Source organism: Cornus florida, unplaced genomic scaffold (assembly GCF_030987335.1).
Source record: "Cornus florida cultivar Cherokee Brave unplaced genomic scaffold, ASM3098733v1 CherokeeBrave_3.0.0_Hap2_Chr05, whole genome shotgun sequence".
Taxonomy (NCBI): Eukaryota; Viridiplantae; Streptophyta; class Magnoliopsida; order Cornales; family Cornaceae; genus Cornus; species Cornus florida.
Window position 1 is genome coordinate 92,278,198 of NW_026775575.1, and position 18,537 is coordinate 92,296,734.

The 18,537-nt window shown below is 35.8% G+C and overlaps 4 protein-coding genes across 4 annotated transcripts; 3 read left to right on the forward strand and 1 right to left on the reverse strand.

The window, feature by feature from the left end:
* Nucleotides 1-537: 537 nt before the first annotated feature.
* LOC132307634 (AAA-ATPase At3g50940-like) lies at nt 538-2,141 on the forward strand. The gene has a single exon (XM_059805445.1). The coding sequence runs from the start codon at nt 646-648 to the stop codon at nt 2,014-2,016; it is 1,371 nt and encodes a 456-aa protein (XP_059661428.1). The 5' UTR covers nt 538-645; the 3' UTR covers nt 2,017-2,141.
* A 238-nt stretch (nt 2,142-2,379) lies between these two features.
* LOC132307632 (uncharacterized) lies at nt 2,380-7,561 on the reverse strand. The gene is made up of 6 exons (XM_059805443.1): nt 6,696-7,561; nt 5,432-5,582; nt 5,037-5,321; nt 4,781-4,943; nt 3,914-3,992; nt 2,380-3,806 (listed from the first exon to the last, which is right to left on the reverse strand). The coding sequence occupies exons 1-6, from the start codon at nt 7,253-7,255 to the stop codon at nt 3,608-3,610; spliced, it is 1,437 nt and encodes a 478-aa protein (XP_059661426.1). The 5' UTR covers nt 7,256-7,561; the 3' UTR covers nt 2,380-3,607.
* Nucleotides 7,554-8,945, forward strand: LOC132307635 (olee1-like protein). The gene is made up of 2 exons (XM_059805446.1): nt 7,554-7,739; nt 8,395-8,945. Exons 1-2 carry the CDS (start codon nt 7,568-7,570, stop codon nt 8,751-8,753), a joined length of 531 nt encoding a protein of 176 aa, XP_059661429.1. The 5' UTR covers nt 7,554-7,567; the 3' UTR covers nt 8,754-8,945.
* A 7,243-nt stretch (nt 8,946-16,188) lies between these two features.
* LOC132310355 (anther-specific protein LAT52-like) lies at nt 16,189-17,446 on the forward strand. The gene is made up of 2 exons (XM_059808539.1): nt 16,189-16,359; nt 16,857-17,446. The coding sequence occupies exons 1-2, from the start codon at nt 16,194-16,196 to the stop codon at nt 17,267-17,269; spliced, it is 579 nt and encodes a 192-aa protein (XP_059664522.1). The 5' UTR covers nt 16,189-16,193; the 3' UTR covers nt 17,270-17,446.
* The last annotated feature ends 1,091 nt before the right edge of the window (nt 17,447-18,537 follow it).

Here is an 18,537-nt window from a genome sequence, read left to right on the forward strand (position 1 = left end):
CCTCAACATTAAAAAAAAAAAAAAAAAAAAAAAAAAAAAAGAAAAAAAGGAAAAAGAAAAAAGTTTTTCATAAATGGACGAGAAGGGAAGATTTTGAAATACAGCTGAGATTGATTGGTTTGGTTTGGTCTCAAATTCAGTTATTTGAATTCGAATGAAATGGAATGTATTGGGCTCCTTTGCATTAGAAAGTAGCAATCCTCTCCTCATTGGGCCTGTCTAATGGGTTGGGCTAAGCTTGTTTTGTAAATTTCATTATATATTATGTAGAAACGTAGAATGAGGACATACCCCAGCATTGAGAAGATTATAGAGGACCAATTCATGCATAGTTTTCAAAAGGCTTGGCCGGCAAGAAAGATCAAAATGAAAAGTCATCTAGAAGTCCTTTCAATTGAATTGTCTATGATTCATACAATACATGGTTTTCAAAGGTTTGGTAGCCAAGAAAGTTCACAATGAAAAGTCATTATTTCCAGGCTTTGTACCTATAGATATCATTGGATATGAATCCCAAGACAAACCAATAGAATCATACAGAATCTTGAAGAGCTTCAACCAATATACCAAACATCATACTCTGTTTTCTACTCATTCCTTTCTCATAATTTGATAGAAACTCTCCATATTTCAGAGTCCTGAAAAATGTCTCCTCAAAGAATCCCTGATATAAAAGCTGTATTTTCCGCAGCAGCCTCTCTTGCTGCTTCGGCAATGCTCATTCGAAGTGTTGCAAATGAATTCCTCCCACCCGAGATCCAAAACTTCTTCTTCTTCTCCGGATTTCGTCACCTTTCTCACCATTTCTCTTCTCACTTCACCATCGTCATAGAAGAATTTCAAGGGCAATTCGTGAACCAAGTTTTTGAGGCAGCCAATGTATATTTAGGCACTATAGTAAACCCATCAACTCAAAGAGTGAGATTGGGTAAGGCAGAGAACGAGAAGAGAGTAGAAATCACCATTGATAGGAATGAAGAGATAGTTGATAGTTTTGAAAATGTACAAGTAAAATGGAGATTGATTTGTACACAGGTTGATGCGGTAAATTTCAGACATCGCCCAGATCTTAATGCCACTTTAAGATCAGAAATCAAGTCCTATGAGTTGAGCTTTCCCAAGAAACACAAAGAGAAGGTGCTGGGTTCATACTTGCCATATATTTTAGAGAGATCCAAGGCAATAAAAGAAGAGAGCAAGGCAATAAAGCTCCACACCGTTGCTCCTTATAATGGTTGGGGTTCAGATGCAGTCAATCTCAGCCACCCCATGACCTTCAAGAACCTGGCAATGGATTCAGGCCTAAAGAAAGCATTAGTGGAGGACTTGGACAATTTTCTAAGAGAGGGATTCTACGGAAGAATTGGGAAAGCTTGGAAGCGCGGGTACTTGCTGTATGGCCCTCCAGGCACAGGCAAGTCAAGCTTGATCGCGGCCATTGCTAATCACTTAAACTTCGACATATATGACTTGGATCTAACAGACGTCCAATCTAATTCAGATCTAAGGTCTCTCTTGCTTAGCATGTCCAGCAGATCCATACTTGTCATTGAGGATATTGACTGCACCATCAAGCTGCAAAATAGAGAGGTTGGGGAGGTACCAGAGAACGGCCAAAAGGTGACACTCTCAGGACTTCTAAACTTCATCGATGGCCTCTGGTCGTGCTGTGGAAATGAACGTTTAATCATTTTCACAACCAATCACAAAGAGAGGCTTGACCCTGCTTTACTGAGACCAGGTCGTATGGACATGCATGTCGAAATGTCATACTGTACCTTCTCTGCATTCAAGCAACTAGCTTTGAACTACCTGGGGCTTTGCCACCACCAGCTATTTGATCAGATTGAAGGACTCTTGAGGGAGGTAAAGGTCACCCCTGCAGAAGTTGCTGGAGAGCTGATGAAGAACACCAATGCTGAAATCTCCCTCCACAGCCTTCTCAAATTCCTTCACACTAAGATGGGTGAATGCACTAAGATGATTACTAACAAGAATTTAGAAGCAGAGGAGTAAGGAGAAGGAAGGGAAAACAAGGACCAGGAGGCAATGGACCTGTCCTTGAGTCTTCTAACACGCTCAAATATGCAATTTACAATGAGCAAAGAAAAGATCAATTGACATGAGTATTAATTATATGATTCGTTCTTGAATATTTAATGAAGAATTCAGCATAATAATATATGAAATTTTTTAGATAGAGTACAAAATTTAACATCATTTGAATGTTATTTCTTCAATGTATGTTACAATAACAATTATTTTATCATATTCTTGATATAATTTTGTTAATATTTATTCAATGGTTTATCAAATTAAATGAATGAACGAACCAATTAGCAATTTTTTAAAGTATATTTAAATAACTAATAAGGGCAATTTTGTTTGTTTCAAAAACATATTTCTTATCTCAAGTATCAACATATAGTTTTCACAGAATATGTTGATCACCTATTTGTATAAACTAACCACAAAAGGTTACCTATACGCTAGGGTAAAAATGTCAAAAGATGCCAGGCTATCAATCTTGAGAGTGAGTGGCGACTGCCTTCGATCAGTTTAAGGTGTTACACAATGAAAATTAATAATTTGCGGATTTGAAAGGTGACAGAATAAACATTCTACAGATTTTTACAAGACTTTTTTTCCATCACGTATAGTATAGAAAACGTTATATTACATGTACAACATATGAAACGTTTTTTAGTTAAAAACGAGTACTTTTTGTCAGAATTTTCTTTAGTAGTACATATATATGTTTAGTATAGATATATAATACTATTATTTATTATCCATGCATGACCAAGCTTCTATGGATTCTATAAAAGTTGAAAATGATCTCAGTGGGTTCAGGTTCCAATTGAGAATCTGAGACATGAGTGATGAGACTATTAAAATTATCACAAGGGGTACTATCCCTATGCCCCATGCATCTAGCCATCTCAAATGGTTCAACAGTTCCACAGACCGAGTTATTCAGTCACAGAATGGTGCCTTGAGACCGACCATAAACCACCTGGACTACAAGACCAGCAGTAATTTCTCTGCCCGTTGATAGAGATAATAATGCCAAACATAAGGAATGAGAGGACATGAGGTAAAGAAAAGCTTTTGGCAATAAATGGTAGGAGCATTAAATCAAAAAATTACTCTGCTAATGATATAATTTCAGTAGAATACCTTAATTACAGAACATGAAATGGTGTGTAATAAAACTGAGATTTTGGGTATTAGTAAATTAAATAAACAAAAATGGCCATAAGTACCAAATTAAATTCATCTAATATTACACCAGCAGTTTCAATAGATTTATTCAACAGCATATTAAGATTACAAAGCAATGCTAGATGCCTTGTCCAGAAGGGTATCTGATGGATTCCACTTCCCAAGTCAATTGTGCCATATATGAATATACTCAATCCTCAAAAAATTGTAACTCAAAATCTTGCCAAAATTTTAAAGATGCCTCACTCAAACAATTTCTTAAGATACGCAAGTAGCAAGTGTTAGCAGGTTAGCAAGTAATGGGTGAAAATAAGCTACGGAAGCACAATGTTGTAGCAATAAACTCAACTGATTTTCAAGAAGCAAGTTGAAAACATACTTGTTACAGTGGCTTTGCAACAGGAACTAAACGTTTAACATCTGCTCCTAGAAGCTGAAGCTTCATCTCTATATTCTCATAACCTCGATCAATATGACAAATCCCACTGACTTCTGTAATTCCTTCTGCAGCTAACCCCGCCAAAACCAGTGACATCCCACCTCTTAAATCAGTTGCACCAACTCGAGAACCATGAAGTGCACTGAAAAAAGAACAATTCAAAGAAATCGTCAATTTCAATCTTCAAATGCGTTCCATCTACTACACAAAAGAAATAATTTAAGATCCTATATTCGGAAAAGATATAACCTTCCTTTCTCTTTTCCGAAAACCAATGCAGTGCTCCCGAAAACCTGAATTCTTGGTCCAAGCTTCTGCAGTTCTTTTGCTATATAAAATGATAGGAACAAATGAGAAATAAGGCAAAGATAAATACTTAATAATATAGGCATCTGTTGGATACAGAATGCATGTGATAACAAGCTTCAATTTCTGTATTGGCTTCTTTACATATGTACAGCTTGTGCTTTTAATCATGAATCAACACTTAATTGGTAATATAGCAACTGTTGGATGGCATCCTGTCCGCCTAATGCAATAAGAAACCCCAAAATGTATAGGCAAAAGGCCTAATAATATGCAATTGTAGTCCTGAAAAGAATCCTAAATGCATATTTCCTTGATGTATAATCTCATGACTGAAGCCCAAGACAATTGCCAGATGATGGTCAACCAAACAAATTCTTTGAAACATGAAAAAATAACTGGATACAGGAGGCATGTGATAACAAGCTTCAATCCCCTAGATAACAATATATTAATTGTTGGATGGCATATTGTCTGGCTAATGCGATAAGCACCTAAAAATGTATGGGCAAAAGATCTAATAATATACAATTGTAGTTCTGAAAAGAACCTCAAATGTATAGGATTTTGATGAGCAACCCGTAAGCATCAAGCCTGAAGCTAAAGACAATTGCCAGATGAGTCAACCAAACAAATTCTTGGTAACATGTTCCACAAATAAAATTTCATTAACCACACTTACATTTATGCAGGTCAGAATATCATCAGAACATCTCATTTTGAGTAGCTCAAATGTATAAGAAATTATAAACTCAAGGAAAGAGACTAAATTTATGCCAAATTACACGCTCATCCATTTAGCACACTTACCATGACCCATGCGGTTTTCAAATACAGATTCCTCCACAATACTTAAACCATTGCAAGAAGTGAGCAGTGCCATTGTTTGAGGTTGGAGGTCTGTAGGAAACCCAGGAAACGGGCTTGTTTTGACATTGAAAGCACACAGATCATCTACAGAAACTGCTGAAAACTGGTATGCCAATCCATTATGACCCTTCATAAAAAGGGAGGAAAAAGGACTACAAGAAAAACAAAGAAACAAGATTAATAAAAACTATCATACCTCCAAGCTGTCATGAGTACGATTTAAAATTTTGCAACCAGCACCCAAAAGCTTGTCAATTAAACATGATAAATGGCAAGGAATGACAGGTGAAATTGAGATGCACGAGCGGGTAATTGCAGCAGCAAGTAAAAAGGTGCCTGCTTCAATTCTATCTGGTATTATGGTATGTTCTGAACCATGCAACTGACTCCTTCCTTTGATAAAAACTTTACTAGTGCCTGCTCCTTTCACACATGCTCCACTGTCCATAAGAAAACGAGCAAGATCAACCACCTCTGGTTCCTGTGGTGAATGGACAAGGGGCAGAACTCCCATTACATCAGAATTCAGAAAGCTCATCTAAAATTTCCTATGAGAAACAAAAGAATTCAGTGAAATTACTCATATCATACTTGAGCTACATTTGAAAGTACAGTCACTCCATCAGCCATACATGCTGCCATCATAAGAGTTTCAGTTGCCCCAACACTAGGAAAGTCAAGTCGGAACCTTCCCCCCACCAACCCTTTTCCATTTGCAGCACGTGCATAAACTTTTCCATCCCTGTAAAGTAGCTTAAAGCTCATTTTTAGTCTCTTCACATCATGCATAGTCAGTAGCTATATTGGGGTCTCATCATCAAGGGTATATGACACCAATTTTATTGAATCATGAAGTTATGACTAGCATTCACAATTTAACAGTCAGGCCATCATTTTAAACAGGACAAATCAGAAACACCTACCACTATTACACTTAGAAGTGGAGTTGCTTTCTCTTGAATAATGTCTTTGTCAATTCAGAGTCAGATGCTTTCAATAGATGTGGAACTAGTTCAGGATCTATACTGGAGTTCACCAACCTCCTTGAGTACCCAGCTTCTTTGTATTGTCTGTGACTTTCTGTTTGTGGTAGAGATGTTCCCTTTTTCTCTTTCTTTCTTTTTTTTTTTGTTTCATCATTCTGTTGGAAGAAAGCATTATCTTTTCTCTTGTATTTATTTTCTCTTCTAATAAATTTGTTATTCATCAAAAGAGATACCTACACTTAGTTTGCTTTTCTAGAACTAATATCCATTATTTTTTTTTTCAACCGTTCTTATAATGTTAGTGAACAAATATTTATCTGGGAAAAAAATATGGTACATAATTTTACTACTTAGTTTTTGTATTAAAAGTAGAAGTCAAAATAATGGAAATTTCCAATGCAATATGTACTGTAAATTGCATTGACAAAGTGGCAAAAAATCCCAGCAGTAATGGTCTTCAACTGTCTCTATTATATTCCTAGAAACCTTACAGCAGAAACTATAAGGCCAGTGTTTTTTACTCTTTCCCTTTTTCTAATACTCTAATTTCTCAAAAAACTAAAAGGTTAATGCTTGAACAGACACTAAAGCATTCTCTATGTAGGATCTACAATAAAATACCATTGTATCTGAAAAAGTCCCTGTACATCCAGAAGTTACATACCAAACTGATTCTGGTTTAACCATATCGGTCAAAGTTAACCATATAAGATCAGGTTGACAGGATCAGTTTCATATCCAAAGCATAAGAATGTAATGATATTCAACTGTTGAATGATACTCTGAATGGCATTTCAAACAGTATAGACAAAATTTACTGATTTGAAACATTACACTATGAATGCTTAAAACCCATTAGGTGCACTAACCTGAATTCGACAATGGCACCGAGAGCACGAAGCCCACGAATGTACAGATCAATTGGGCGAGCCCCAATATCACACCCACCAGGTAACGCCACCACCGCCTCACCGAACCGAGCTAGCAACGGCCCAATAACGAAAAACCCACCTCTAATCTTCCCAATTTCATCCGAACAAGGCTCCACACACCGAACCCCATCTGCATTAACCAACATTTCACCACCAAATTCGTTAATTTCAGCCCCCATAGAGTCCAAAACCGACACCATGGTTCGAGTATCAGAAAGATTCGGCACATTCCGAAGCTTGGAAGTGCCTGAGCAGCAAAGGGTCGCTGCGAGTATCGGTAAAGCAGAGTTCTTGGAGCCGCTAATGGGGACGTGACCGGAGAGTTTGGAACCGCCATTGATGACGAGCTTACGGTCTAGGGTTAGGGTATTGAGTGGGGTTTGGGGGGAGTGGAGATGAGAGAGAGAATTGGGAGGGTTTTGCAGAGAGTGGGTATGGGGTTTTGGAGGGTTTGGAGAAGAGAGAGAGTTATTTGATGGGTTGAAAGTTGAAGCCATTGAGGGAAGAGACGAAGAGTGCCGCCAAATTTGGAGGTAGTGGCAAATTTGAAACAAAAAACCTGGTTGTCTATTAGCCGAACCCAGTCATTATTTGACCCTTTTTGTTTAATCTCCTCTAAGAGAAGGAAGTTAAAAATAGTAAATGAAGACCGAGTCTCTCTGAACCACACAAATACTGTAGTACTAAAATTACCATATTCAGAAAAAACCGTTCAACCTCTCTCTCTCTCTGATTCTCTCCCCCCCATCTTCCTTCTATTTAAGGCATTTTGATACCTCCAATTCCAACACCCACCAAGAGAAGTGAAAATGGCAAAGGCTGTAGCACTCGTGGCCTCTGCCCTCTGCCTCTTGGCCTTGTCTGGATTGGCTCACGGAGCTGCGGGCAAAAACAAAGACAGCAAGTTCACCATTGAAGGCAAGGTTTACTGTGACCCATGTCGCGTCCAATTTGTCACCAAGTTGAGTCAATTCCTCGAAGGTAATTAAAATGATCAAATTCATCATTCCTATCCTTACCTTTGTTCCATATGGCGTAAAAAATTTTTTGTTTGTTTAATCTTTTCTACTATATACAATGTCTTTTATTAAATCTAATTTTTTGAAATCGTTTTAAATTACTTCATTTTATATAAACTTTAGTTGATCTCTTAGTTGCTTACTTTCTAGACAAACAACCTTCTTCTTCTTCTTCTTTTAATTGAAACTATCAAATTATGACATGAAACTCATATATATGTAATGTAACAATATTGTTATTCAATGTGTGCAAAGATATAAAAACTAGTGCAATACAAAAAAAAGTTAATGCATGGCTTAGCACTTGTACATACTAGAATTTTCTTTCTAGACATGGTTAACAATAACGTGCATTTGCGTGTGATCCAGCCATAACTTAGGTACCCTTGATGTAGAGGAGGTCTTTTTGTCATCAACTAATTATATTTCGTTAATTAAATAAAAATGTATGAAAAATGATATTTAGATAGAAGAGTTCACCATTTGCATCCGTAGTGGTGCATTGCATAGATGCAAAGTGTTTGACAAAAAACTTCAGCTGAAATAGCAATGTTCAAAATGTATTTACTTTTATCAGTACTTTAATTAGTCTTAATATCATGTCATTAATTGTATAGGTGCGGATGTGGTCCTGTTATGCAAAAATGAGGAGACTGGAAACGTGACATACACCGTTAACGGAAAATCTGGCAAAGATGGGAGCTACAGTTTAAAGGCAGAAGGAGATCACGGTGATGAGATTTGTGAAGTGAAGGTGGCGACAAGCCCCAAACCAGACACCTGTGGTGAAGCCATGGATGAAACAGCCCCAGTCACCCTCACCGATAACGGCATGTCCTCTGACATTCGCTACGCCAACTACATTGGCTTCATGAAAAAGGACCCCGAAGCGGAGTGCCCTAAGGTCCTCGAGGAGTTGGGTATCTCCCCTGATGATTCTGATGAGGATGTCGCTCCCGAAGAACCTACTAATTAAATTTAATAAGCTAGCCACATTAATTCCATGCAAGTACAATTTATTTGGCTTTTGCATAACTTGATAACAATCCACTTCTCTTGCATGCAATCAAGGTGTATGGAAATTTGCTAGGTATAATGACAATGAGTACTTGAGTTGATAAATCCATTGTATTAATATTTTGGCCTTAATTTTTGTTGTGGGTGACAATTAATTGGAGTATATACTTGAGCTACAAATGATTAAATGCCTTAATTTCCATATATTACAAGGTACTATTATATTTGTGGATAAGTATATATCCATTATTTGAAAGGGATGTGAGTTAGTGGTATGTATAAGTTCCTTAATAATTACAAGAAATTATTAATTTAAGAAGCTCCAAAGTAACAGCTCATTTAGTAAGCAAGGAGTAGTATACTTAGTTTTAATGCTAGTCTCCGGATCTAATTCTATTGCAACTAATTAATGAACTTTTCTTTTCATATTTTAAGAAATGACAATTAATCAATGAGCTTTTCCTTTTCATATTCTAAGAAACCTACTCTTTTACAGAAAACGACAAAACTAGAGGCGTGATTAAAGGAAACTAACAAAAACAATTAAAGTGTGTTGGAATGGAATGGAATGGAATGCCCATTCCAACCATTCCTTTATTTGGTATGCAATTTAAAGTTAGAATGTCCAATCCATTTGAATGAAAATCTATTCCATAATTAAACCTATAAAATAATCATTCCTAAGTATATTTTTTTAAAAAAATTGACTTCCTAAAAAACCTTCAAATTCGAAATCCAAAAATCACCACCATCTTCCACCACAACCACCTCCACCTTTCACCACCACCCACCGTTTTTCACTACTGTCACCGCCTTTCACCACCGATACCGCTTTCCTTTGCCCCAACTATCGTCACTGCCACTTTCACCACCGCTACCACCTTCGACCACCACCGCCACCACCTTCCACCGCCACCACCTTCCACCACCACCCGCCACCATCACCTTTTACCATCTTCCTCCTCCTCCACCACCACCACCACCACCGCCGCCACCTTTCACCATAGCCACCGCCTTCCACCACCACTGCAACCACCTCTTTTCACCACCGCCACCATCTTACACCACCGCCGCTGCCACCACCACTACCATCACCTTCTACCACTACCGCTACCACGGCCTTTCACCACCTTCCACCACCGCCACCGCCACTGCCACCGCCACCGCCTTCCACCACCATTGTCGCCACCGCTACCATCTTAAATCACCACCACCATTGCCGTTGCCGCGTTCCACCATCACTGCCACCACCTTTCACCACCACCACCACCTTCCACCACCGTTGCTACCACTACCACCGCCATCGCCTTCCTCCACCTTTTACCACTACCACCACCGCCGCCACCGCCTTTCATCACCTTCCACCACTACCATCATCCACCACCGCCACTACCTTCCACCACCTTCCCTCACCACCATAATCACCTCCATGGGCTTCCACCACCGCCACCTACACCACTATCTCCTTCCACCACCACCAACACTCTTGCCACCGCCTTTCACCACTACTGCCTTTCACCAACACCGCCGCCTTCCACCATTCCCACGGCCGTCGTTACCTTCCAACACCACCACCTACACCACTATCGCTTATCACCATTCACCACTGCCACTACCACCATTTATTTTTAAAAAATTATAGTAGAATGTTATTTTGTTAATTTAATTTATTTTTTACTGACAGGGATATTTTGGAGAATTTAATTTGAAATTTATTCCATTCTAAATTTAAAATTGGTCCAACCAAACACTAGAATGGTTATTGTCATTTTATTCCAACACATTTCATATTTACGACCAAACAATAGAATGATAATTCTTATTCTATTCCATTCCTATTCTCATTCCATTCCCACTTGCATTACATTCCATTCATGCACACTAAACGCAGCATAAAATTCTTGCTTCCACCATTCAACAATGAAAAGCCAAAAAATCCCAATTTATTTTTTCTATCTCTCTCTCAATAATACTAGAAAAATAACATTCTAGTATATAGGGTTTTCGATTTGTTACTAAACCAGTATCCGATTCAATAAGGGTGTACTTTATATGTATGTGTATGTGTATATATTTGTGAAACAAGAGTTACGCGGAATGCAGAAATAGTTAGTTGATTCTCATTGTGATTACCTCCTTCAATGAGCTAGATCTGATTATTAGGTCAACTTGCTCAATTTGTGATTGATTAAATTATGTGATCACTTTAAATATCCACAATCACAAATATATGAAAAGTAAAACAAGTTAGAGTTAGAGAGATTGTACCATGATTTTAGTGAGGAAACCCCAGTTGATAAAATACGTTAACTGTTATGGGAAAAACCTCGTGGACTATGTAGTCCAAAGTAAACCAATCCACTATGCTTGAAACAAAGTATACCGGATTTTGACTCTGGCTCACACCCTATCGTTCTACCAAACACCAATTGCTGACAATCATCTGGTTTTGCGACTCCTCGTCCAACAACAAATTGATCTCAGGCTTAGGCTTAATATTTGTAGAAGAGTAGCAGGCAGATCAGACAACACTCCACGAATGCTCTAACCCTTTCAAAGTTTGATTGAATTTACTTATGTTCTTCAAGATCTGAACTTGGTTGTCGAATAATTAAATCTTGCTATTCATTCGGAATATTTGAATCTTCAATATAGCTCCAATTCCAATGAGATAGAGAACAACACAACTAAATCACGCATGAATATATATGTGTGCTCTCAAAAATAAATTCAGAATAATCAGATTTGATTTTCTGAATTTTTCTCTCTCTGAAAGGCTTTCTCAAAATATATAATTTATGATCCCTAAAGCCGTGTATAAATGTAATGTTGTGATCTATATATATATATATATATATATATATATATATATATATATATATATATATATAATTAATGTTAAAAGAAATAAACATGTGGGCCCCACCCATGTTATAAACACACAAAAGGCCATAAGGCCATTACACGAGTCCACCTTTCTCTCTCTCTCTCTTGCTGTAACCAGACTGCTCTCGGCAGTTTCCATTTTTTTTTTTTTCTTTTTGCAACTTCAAACCTTGATCTTGCCTTTTCTTTTGGGAATTTGGTAGAACATTGTGAAGCAAAGTTGTTGAACTCTTCGAGGCCGTTAATTTGATAGGAGCCAATCATCATTTGGTGCACTCTAGGGAGTTCAAAATTCTAGGGTTCTTGGGTTCAAATTGGGGGTTTTCATCAATTTGAGGTAGGGGTGTTCTAATCTACAATTTCTTGGCCTTTGGTAAATTTTTCCTCTTAAATCTGATTCTAAGCATGCTAAATTTTAATTACTTAGCTTGTTGTTGTTGTAGTTCTTTGTAATTATAATGATAATTGTGCTCCTTGTGTTATTTGAATTCATATACATGTCTATTTTCATTACGGTAAATGAGCATGCTTAGTGTTTGATGTGTTGTATGTTTCATCATTATTTATTTATTTATTGTCTTGAAGAAAAATGGATGCTATGGTTATAAATAAATAAATAAATAAAGGAAATGAATGTTTAGAAATTTTCATTAAATTGTGATGATGATGTAAATGGAAATGTGTGAGAACATATAGTTAAATTAATGATTTGAAGTATGAAGCATTCATGCATCCATTGGGAAAGAGAAAGGGGAAAAATAATTGTTAGAACAAATAAAATTGTTTTGGGGAAAATATTTTCTAAAAGTGTTGCGAAAACCGAACGCCTAAGAGGCGCCTAGTGGTCCGTGATGTTGGTGTAGTCTAGAAGGGAATGTAGTTGAGTTAACTAGGCTGGATGCGACGCCTTGGAGGTGCCTTATAGTCGTGGATAGTTAACCAATCTTCCTTTCGTGACGCCATGGAGGTGCCTTGGGTCGGACAACACTAACGGTTTGGTTGTTGAAACGGAATTGTTTCGGAAATGGGGAGTGACATTTGCATAACATTGCACTTCATGACATCGTGGTAAATTTATGATTGGTTGATATTTGTTATATACTTGTTATTGTGGTTGAGAATGTGCGTTTCCCGATAGCATGATTCTGTTCACTTTTTATCTATTCATTGCATGGATTCACGAGGACATAAGAAGTGTGTCTTAGACACTTCCTACTGAGCTTGTGCTCACCCCCTTATTTTTAACATTTTTTCAGGATATGGAAAAGAGGTGGCAGACGACGTTCCATCACAGGTTTAGATGAGCTTGAAGACCCATTCTATTTTGTTATCTTTTGTATTAGACTCTAGTATTTTGTAAATGTAATATTAACTACCTTATGACACTTTAGTTTAATTAGTATAATGTTGTAAGTTATGGACTTTTAATTCTACCTACATTTTATGGACTGTAATTTGATGTAACTTAAGTGGGTTCCATGTTTGGATGAGATGGAGGAACGGGACTTCTGTATGTATGTAACCATTTTGGGAATGTAATATAATATTTGAATTGTGCGTTGGGACAGGATAAGTTAGATTTAAGGCCCAATGAGCCCATTGCATTTATTTTTGTATTTCTACAGGTTGTTGAGGGACATTTTCTGCGGAAGTCATGTCGAAATTTTTATAAATTTTTATTATTATTTTGGTATCTATTCGAGTCATTACAATAAACCTATGTATATAACATGGTTTATATAGAGTTTTGAAAGTCCTAGTCCATCAAAAAATATGATAAATTTCGTGCATAGAACTTAAAAGGAAGTTGGGATAAAATAGGAATCAAACAGCGAAAAGGAAACTTCAATCCAGGTGCTACCAGGAGACCTTGAACCAGTTCAGAGGGGCTGAACCGGTTCAAGAAGGCAGTAATGAATCCTACGGATTCTTGAACTGGTTCAGCCCCCCTGAACCAGTTGAACCGGTTCAAGATGGCCAGTCTTGAAACTTATGCAATTCTGCTGATATTGAACCTGCTCGATAAATCTTGAACTAATTCAAGATGGATAGAATATAAAAACTTGTTTCGAACCTTCCAAAACCCTTCCTACATGTTCTCACTACTCCTCAAAACTTCTTAAAGCATTATTCTCATCATCTCGAAGTGTAGTATATCATGAACACTTAACCTTCTTCAAATCCGCATCCGATTTTCAATATCTTCAATCTTTAAAATTTTGACCCGAAAAATTACAACTCGATAGGACTTGTTTTGACAACGAAATTTGCCAATTACAAAATCTATATCTCACAATATATATATATATATATATATATATATATATATATATATATATATATATTATAAAAAGAAATTGATGTCAAAAGAGAATGACAAACATTAATTAGAATGAAGATGATAGAAAGCCAGAGATATTCACTATAATACTAGAATGCTATTTTTCTGCTTTATGATGACGACTAAGCAAAAATACAAGAGATGGAGACAAATGATGCATTAGAGTTTTAGACATGCAAAAATTAAAGAGTTGAATTTGGTGTATGATGACGACTAACCAAGGATTTTTATTTACATATATATTTTTTCAAACTTTGCAAATTTCAGGCTTCCATGGTTGAACAGAGACGGGTATTTTTTTTGGGGAAGAAAAGCAATTGATTTAGTTTAGTTTCTTCTAATTAATTACATGTCTAGTTTTATTATTTCTTGTTAATAATATATAATGATAATAAGAAAAAGTGAAAAGGAAAAAGCTCATTAACTAATGGTAGGATTACATCCTAATTAGTACTAAAAGTGTGTATGCTACTCTGCTCACGGGGAGTAGTTGAACATCTCATATATAATTTGCTTTTATGGATAAATTAAGGAGATTTGCATATACAAATTAATGTAATTAATTAACTCCATGAAAATTTAAAATAACAAGTTTAATTCGCTATTATCAATCCTCAAGAAGCCTTGGGTTGAATATTGCCCACATATATATGTGCTGCTTATATTTTTTCTCTCCGAAATCGAAATATAATACTAACAGGATCTATAACCTTTAGATCTCATTTAATCAGCTTCATGTTTTGACTGATTAATTGGCAAGTAGATCTGTCACTATTTGTTTTGAAATGATAGATTCACGTTATTTTGTTAGAAAAAATATACAAAATTTCTGTTTCTATAACATTCTTCTCTATTGAATGAAAATTATGTATTTGTACTGCAAAAATTCTCAAAGTCACCAACAAAATTAACAAGACCTCAAGAAAGTTTTACTGTTTTCAAATCAGGGTCATCAGTAGGATTAATTATTCGGCCTTGACGTACTGATAAGGTTGGTTCATTGTGATCTCAACGTCACAAATTAAAAACAGAAACAGTCTTTGTAGAGCCTTTTTATGCAGGATTAATCAGCTTCACTGCATTTTGGGTTGAACTTAAATTAATTTTCATGTTCAAAAACTCTGTTGCAGTTAACGAAGATCAGAATTTGATGCTTTATGGCTCTATAGATAAGGATTAGGGTAAAATACACTGACTTCTTTGAAGTTTGACATAATTACAAGTAGATGAAATTTATGTATTTTTTGGTAGTTGGTTAATGAGGTTTGACCCATTTTTGCAAAGACCTCCGGTCAAACAAAAATTAGTAATTTTTGTAGACAAATGGTTGAGGTAACCAAAATACCCATCAACTAAGTGAAAAAGACCCTATTATCCTTATAATATCATCAAATTACTAAAAAACTTTGTTTCAAGGGATAAAAATACCCTCTCTCTCTCTCCACCCGCCCGCCCGTAGTACCACATACATAAACTACTATTAATACTTGGGAAATTACAGATGTGAATACATTATCCATCGCATCCCTATATTATATATACAAGTAGCTAGACAATTGAGATTAAAAGAGAAGGAGCTAGACAATTGAGATACAACTAACATGAGGTTGCAATAAGGATTACAATAATAATGAACTTAAATTTTTATTTCACTGAGTGTATAGTTGAACTGGTTCAAGTTAGAATTTTCTTAAATCTCAAGAATACCTATACTAAATTTATTTTCAAACTCTATACTTTGGGTCAATATATAAGTGTTTTGAAAAAATTGAAGGGTCAATTGAAATTTGTAATAAAATTTAGTGACAATATCTACAAATTAATTAATATTTAAGAAGTATTATTATTTTTTGATATAATGCCTTTTTTAATTATTTTTTCTCATCTTGGTTTGTCAAAGCATGGAAGATGTTGGAGCAGAGACAAGTGTAAACAAGGACCTGCCAGGTTGGAAGGTTGTTTAATTAAATCATTTAACAGTGGAAGAGAAAAAACTCGGCCACCATATAACCGTTCAATTAAACTCTATCATGATAAAACTTTGCCATGTAGTACTAAAATTATCATATAGAAACAACCGCTCAACCTCTCTTCTTTTGATTCTCTCTCATCTCTTCTATTTAAGGCATTTTGATACCCCTCCAATTTCAATACGCACCAAGAGAAGTGAAAATGGCTAAGGCTGTAGCATTCGTCGCCTCTGCTCTCTGCCTCTTGGCTCTGTCTGGATTGGCCCATGGCGCGGAGAAAAAAGACAGCAAGTTCACCATCGAAGGCAAGGTGTACTGCGACCCATGTCGCGTTCAGTTTGTCACCAAGTTGAGTAAATTCCTTGAAGGTAATTAAAATCATTAAATTCATCATGATCATCACCCTCGTCTTTGTCTCATATCAATGGGATCCACCATATAATATTGTTGTATTCTTTCTTATTGTATACCGGGTCTTCTTTGTTAAATCTAATTTTTTGAAATTATTTTTAATTACTTGATTGTATATAAGCTTTGTCCGGCCTTTTTGTCGTTACCTTCCAGACAAATATATCTTCCTCTTTTAATCAAATTATGAACATGAAACTCATATATATATATATATATGTGTGTGTGTGTGTGTATGTATGTAATGTAACACTATGGTTATTCAATGAGCGCATGCAATGAAGATATAGAAGTGTTTGACAAGACTTGAGCTGAAATAACAATGTTCAAAATGTATTTATTTTTGTCAATTTTTTTATTTGTAGATAGTAATATCATGTCATCAATATTTTTTTGGTAAATAATCATGCCATCAATATATCAGGAGTATTAAATTATTTTTTCCTTAATTGTGCAGGTGCGGAAGTGATTCTGGAATGCAGAAATGCGGAGACCGGAAATGTGACATACTCCGTTAAAGGGATATCTGGCAAAGATGGGAACTACAATCTAAAGGCTGAAGGAGATCACGGTGACGAGATTTGTGAGATGGCAGTGGTGTCAAGCCCCCAACCTGACACCTGCGGTGAAGCCATGGATGAAGTAGCCCCGGTCACCCTCAGCGATATTCAATCAAACTCCGATATTCGCTACGCCAACTACATCGGCTTCATGAAGAAGGACCCCGATGCCGAGTGCACCCAAATGCTCGAGGAGTTGGGTATCTACCCTGATGATCCTGATGAGGATGAAGAAATTGAAGGACCTGCTCCTGAAGGATCTGTTCCTGAAGGATCTGCTCCTGAAGAACCAGCAGCACCTGCTAATTAAATTAAATAAGCTAGGCACATTAATTCCATGCATGTATAATGTATTTGGCATTTGCATAATAACTTCTCTTGCATATATCAAAATTAATGGTAATTTAATTGCTATATTTGCAATTATATTGACAAGAAGTACTTGAATTGATAAATCCACTAAATGAATGTTTTGGCCATAATTTTCCTTTGGATGGTCACAATTAATTGGAGAGCACTTACTCTATATATTTTCATGTATTCATATGATTTAGTAAATTAATCAAGTGCCTTAATTTACATATTGTAAACTATAATTAATTCGTGTTAAGTCATTAATCACAAATTTACATGAATCCCATATCTTAGAATTTCATGATTTTCACATATCTATAATGCATAAATTAATAGTTAGATATAAATACCTCGATCTGTAATTGTAAAACTCGAAGAGATCAAAGCAAACGTCGAGATCCTTTTTGCGGAACGAACAACATGCTAAACTGCAAAAGCAAAGTATGGAAACCGATTTCTCTCTTAGCCTTTTGCACACATAAAACTTTTACTTGTTGTATCATTAGTTGTACATAATTGATGGAGTATATGCACTCTTTTAAAGATAAAGAGAGGTCCAATTTTCTTTTTAGTAACATAATTCTTTTTTCCATCAAAGTAAGGAATAAGAAAGGAAAACACTTCTTCAATAAATAATTACCAAAAAAATAATTATAAGTTGACCAAAAATAAATAATATTAATTGATATATATTTACTTAGCCACTAAGTAATATGTCACATGTCCAAATCATGTGAGTCACAATTAAATAAATAATTTTACATTCTCCCATTTGGCACATATGATAATTTCTGTAGTGGTTTAGTAAAATAGTCATTAGTGTGCATCATAAATCAGATTAATATATTAAGTTGGTCATCATAAATACCATGGTAAACAAATTACCAATGTGAGTCATGGCGGTTGTATGTCCCTAAACGACACAGTCCCTTCCATGTACCACAAAACTAGTAACTTATTCAACATAGTCTATAAATGAGAAGTATCAATAATGATCTAAAAATAATGACTTTTCCAAGACTATTCCTATTACCACTTATTAAAGCAATACGTACATGTACATTAATTAATAGAAAATATCATAAATACATTTAATGAGCGCAAAATGTCAAATATATATAAGCACTGTTAAGCAATCCACAATTAAAAAATAATATCATTGACTATATTCAAGACCCATTCTTTTAACATGTTCCTTAAATGTCTTGGGTGGTAGTCCATTCG

What these genes read in the sequence shown, in the direction of transcription:
- LOC132307635 (XM_059805446.1), top strand. Translation starts at nt 7,568, where the DNA reads ATGGCAAAGGCTGTAGCACTCGTGGCCTCTGCCCTCTGCCTCTTGGCC. An exon ending in GTTGAGTCAATTCCTCGAAG is followed by an intron (nt 7,740 to 8,394) that starts GTAATTAAAATG and finishes TTAATTGTATAG; the next exon opens with GTGCGGATGTGGTCCTGTTA.
- LOC132310355 (XM_059808539.1), top strand. Translation starts at nt 16,194, where the DNA reads ATGGCTAAGGCTGTAGCATTCGTCGCCTCTGCTCTCTGCCTCTTGGCT. An exon ending in GTTGAGTAAATTCCTTGAAG is followed by an intron (nt 16,360 to 16,856) that starts GTAATTAAAATC and finishes TTAATTGTGCAG; the next exon opens with GTGCGGAAGTGATTCTGGAA.
- LOC132307634 (XM_059805445.1), top strand. Translation starts at nt 646, where the DNA reads ATGTCTCCTCAAAGAATCCCTGATATAAAAGCTGTATTTTCCGCAGCA.
- LOC132307632 (XM_059805443.1), bottom strand. Translation starts at nt 7,255, where the DNA reads ATGGCTTCAACTTTCAACCCATCAAATAACTCTCTCTCTTCTCCAAAC. An exon ending in GTACTCATGACAGCTTGGAG is followed by an intron (nt 4,944 to 5,036) that starts GTATGATAGTTT and finishes TTGGCATACCAG; the next exon opens with TTTTCAGCAGTTTCTGTAGA. An exon ending in TTCGGAAAAGAGAAAGGAAG is followed by an intron (nt 3,807 to 3,913) that starts GTTATATCTTTT and finishes TTCTTTTTTCAG; the next exon opens with TGCACTTCATGGTTCTCGAG.